Below are 3811 nucleotides of genomic sequence, written 5' to 3'. Positions count from 1 at the left end.
AGAGGAGAGGAGAGGGAAAGAGATGAGGAGGGGAGGGAGAGAGGAGAGGAGAGGGAAAGAGATGAGGAGGGGAGGGGGAGAGGAGAGGGAAAGAGATGAGGAGGTGAGGAGGAGAGGAGAGGAGAGGGAAAGAGGTGAGGGGGTGATGAGGAGAGGAAGAAAGGAGAGGAATGAGGAGGAGAGGGAAAGGGATGAGGAGGGGAGAGAGGAGGAATGCTTGGAGGAGAGGGAAAGGGATGAGGAGGTAAGAAGGACAGAGGGGAAGAAGAGAGGAGAATCATGGATGAGAGGAGTGAGAAAAGGAGGAGGAAGTAAGGGAAAGGGAAAGAAATGAAACAAGGAGGAGAGGAGGGGAGAGAGGAGGAACATATGGTTCAGAGGAGAGGGAAAGGGATGTGGGATGGGGAGGAGAGAGGGTGAGGAGACAGGATGAGGAGACAGGATGAGGAGGAGAGGAGACAAAAGAAAACAAGAGAAAAAGAAGGGAACAAAGGAAGGAGAGAAGGTAAACAAAGGAAAATAATAAATAATCAAAAATATTACAGGCATGTTTTGGCAAAAAGAAAAAGGAGGGTCAGGAGGAGGGACAGGAGGAGGGACAGGAGGAGGGACAGGAGGAGGGGCAGACGGAGAAAAGCCCAGAGGTAAGTAGACAAACACTGATAGCACAGAGTACAGTAGCATAGCAGTACATCAAGCAAAGACACTAGTTACTTCAGCTACAGCAAGTCATTCTTCTTCTACTGTATCTGTCTTTCTCTCACGTGCACACAGTTACTGTAGTTTGTAGACTTTTACAAACAGCTGAAAATGGACCCACATATATACACAAAGATATACACGAAGACGTCATAGTGCTACAGGGATGGAGGAGCGTTAGTAGGCACACAACTTCAGATATACACACTGTGTTTATACAGCACTGCTGCTTCAACCCTGAAAGAAATCAATAAACGCCTCCTGTTATTCTTCTTCTTCTCGGCCGACACACAGGAGAGGGAAAACCACAGTGTATTACATGTCGTCGGAGATATCCCTGCAGCGTTTTTTTTTTTTTTTTTTGATTAATTTAAGTGGACGATACAGAGATCCCTACTTTGATTGTGGTTTGGCGAGCTGAAGAGAGAAGTGGGACATTGAGAGGAGTGAATGTCAGCTCCCACTAAACAGATTGTATGACTCACTCAGTGCAACCCGGGCTTTTACAACACTGCTGGCCTACTTCCTCCGTCTGTACATGCCTGTGTGTGTGTGTGCGTTCAAGTGACTCACTCGTTGAGCAGGGGTACAGAGGTGCGTCTCTTGCTCTTCTGGACCATGTTGGCTTGATTTCGGAGGGAGATGCGGAGAGTGGAGGGAGCCAGACGACACGGCTCACCGTCCACCTACATGCACACACAGTGACACACAAAACGGCCACTGTTAAAAGTAGGAACCAATAATTAAACAGAACATATAATATTGCAGCACTTCATGTTGGAGGAGGCAGCATGGGAGTGTATTGTTCCATTTTATGGCTAAACCTAACAAAACAACAAAACGTTAACCACGTGCTGTTTCACGTTACTCACATGTTTTATTTTGAAAGTGTGACCGGATGTTACTGCTTTATTATTTTGCACCTGCAGTAACGACACTAAAGGGGTACCCAGTGCGTTAACAAGTGACGCCATGGGTCTTGACCGAGCGCCCAACTGTGATGACTTGGGAGTGAGAACGTGTTGGCCAAAACTATACCTATATGGCACATTACAATACTTTTTTGGGTACCATAGTTTGGGGAGAATAAACATGTTTTAACCCTTCTCCAGAGAAAGAAAGGGTAAAAACACGACCAGGAAATATCTGTAGAGCCTTAAGTGAAGCAGAATTGAACCACTAGCTATACGGTTTAACCGTTTTTAATTAAATGGTCTCCCTGAAGAGAAATTGCTTTGTTTTTGTGATTTAAATGAGACTGAAGAAAGACAATTTTCCCTGTGGGGATTACACCTCTACTAGCTGGCTGTTTTGCTATGAGTGTGTCCCAGTTTTGTTTATCTTGTGCACAGACATGCAATGCACACAATGGTAGAATTAGCCAAGACATATAGGTAAGATTCATTTTTACCACCACAGATGTGCACAATGCCGGATTTAAAATACTTTTTACACGTTTTACATTTTACAACTGTTTTATGAGGAAGGACCTCAAGGATTCCCGTTATGCATTTTGGTGAGTAACATTGAGAATGTAAACATTACCTTTAAAACTCCACAGTGCAACTTTGAGGGCAGGACTTTTTGAAAATGAAATAAAATGTCGTTTTTTTTTTGATGAGTTCTTTTGATTTTGTGATTTAAAAAAAGTTAAGAAGGGAACCTTTTTGAGGTAGATTTGTAGCACCTTGGACAGGAGACACAGTTGTCTGTTTGCATTGCAATGTTATATGTATGAAGTTACAGTGGGGAGAACAAGCATTTGATACACTGCTGATTTTGCAGGTTTTCCTACTTACAAAGCATGTAGAGGTCTGTAATTTTTATCATAGGTACACTTCAACTGTGAGAGACGGAATCTAAAACAAAAATCCAGAAAATCACATTGTATGATTTTTAAATAATTAAAAAATCCCTGCTGCAGTGTGTGCAAACCTGGTCAAGAACTACAGGAAACGTATGAACTCTGTAATTGCAAACAAAGGTTTCTGTACCAAATATTAAGTTCTGCTTTTCTGATGTATCAAATACTTATGTCATGCAATAAAATGCAAATTAATTATTTAAAATAAAATCAGCAGTGTATCAAATACTTGTTCTCCCCACTGTATGTTCTTGTCTGTGTTTCATCACTGCCACTGTATGTTTGCTGTCATTTAAGCTCATGTGGCATGTGTACGAAAAGATAAATAACTTACTTTGGATCAGGAAATATCTGATGAAAAGAACAAATGCTATGCAAACATTTCTGTCAATACTTAAAAGATATTGAGGTTTGGATTTTATCACAAGTTTGGATGAAATAATCCCCCTCAGTACTCTTAACAAGAAGTTCTAGTCAAAGTGCACTTGTTGGATCTTTACTTTAAACTTGATACCTAAATTCTTACGTATTCTGGATTCTTTGTATCTGAGATGAAAAATAGCTGCCACTAGTGAGCAGATGAGTTATTTTCAGCCCTAAATGTATCCCAGAATAAACTGTCCAAGACAGTATGTTGAAATATGAGCGAATCCCAGCATAAAACATTTATGAATATATCTAATTATATATTAACACACTGCTCAACTCGGTACATGAAAGTAAGCAGTTACATTTTGAGGGTAATATTCATGACACACATGAATATATTTAAAGTAGAATTTATATGTCCGCCTACTTGATGAATCCTATGGACAAAACATCATCACTTTTCACATTTTTATTTTCCTAATTTGTAAGCAGTCAAAAGCATCTCAATCATAACAGCAAAACTGTTTGAGGGACTGCAATAAAAATAAGCCATGTGTCTTGTTAGCGTCCTCAAATCTGTTTTGTCTGTATTCAGTACCTCCATTAGATTTTTAAGGTGGACAGATAAATGTAAATGCTCCGTATTTGTATAGCGCCTTTCTAGTCTTTTTCGACCACTCAAAGCGCTTTTACACTACATCTGCACACACATTCATTCATTGAGCCTAAGTGCTCAAACAGAAACTAACATTCATACACTGGCAGAACAGCCACCAGGTACAATTCGGGGTTCAGTATCCTGGAGGAGCCGGGGATTGAACCGCCGACCATTCCAATTAACGGGCAACCCGCTCAACCTCCTGAGCAGCCGCCCCATGT

General features: G+C 41.1%; 1 protein-coding gene across 7 annotated transcripts in view; it reads right to left on the bottom strand.

The window, feature by feature from the left end:
• The window catches only part of dgki (diacylglycerol kinase, iota), an 86328-nt gene that overhangs the window by 14774 nt on the left and 67743 nt on the right, over positions 1-3811 (bottom strand). For all 7 annotated transcript variants that reach the window (XM_046072171.1, XM_046072175.1, XM_046072174.1 and 4 more), the window contains exon 21: positions 1273-1385. In XM_046072171.1, coding sequence (XP_045928127.1) covers positions 1273-1385 — 113 coding nt within the window. The remainder of the gene's footprint in view (positions 1-1272; positions 1386-3811) is intronic.

The sequence above is a fragment of the Micropterus dolomieu genome, linkage group LG16 (genome assembly GCF_021292245.1).
Source record: "Micropterus dolomieu isolate WLL.071019.BEF.003 ecotype Adirondacks linkage group LG16, ASM2129224v1, whole genome shotgun sequence".
Classification (NCBI taxonomy): domain Eukaryota; kingdom Metazoa; phylum Chordata; class Actinopteri; order Centrarchiformes; family Centrarchidae; genus Micropterus; species Micropterus dolomieu.
The sequence above is the reverse complement of the archived record's forward strand: the minus strand, read 5'-3'. Positions and strand labels throughout refer to the sequence as shown.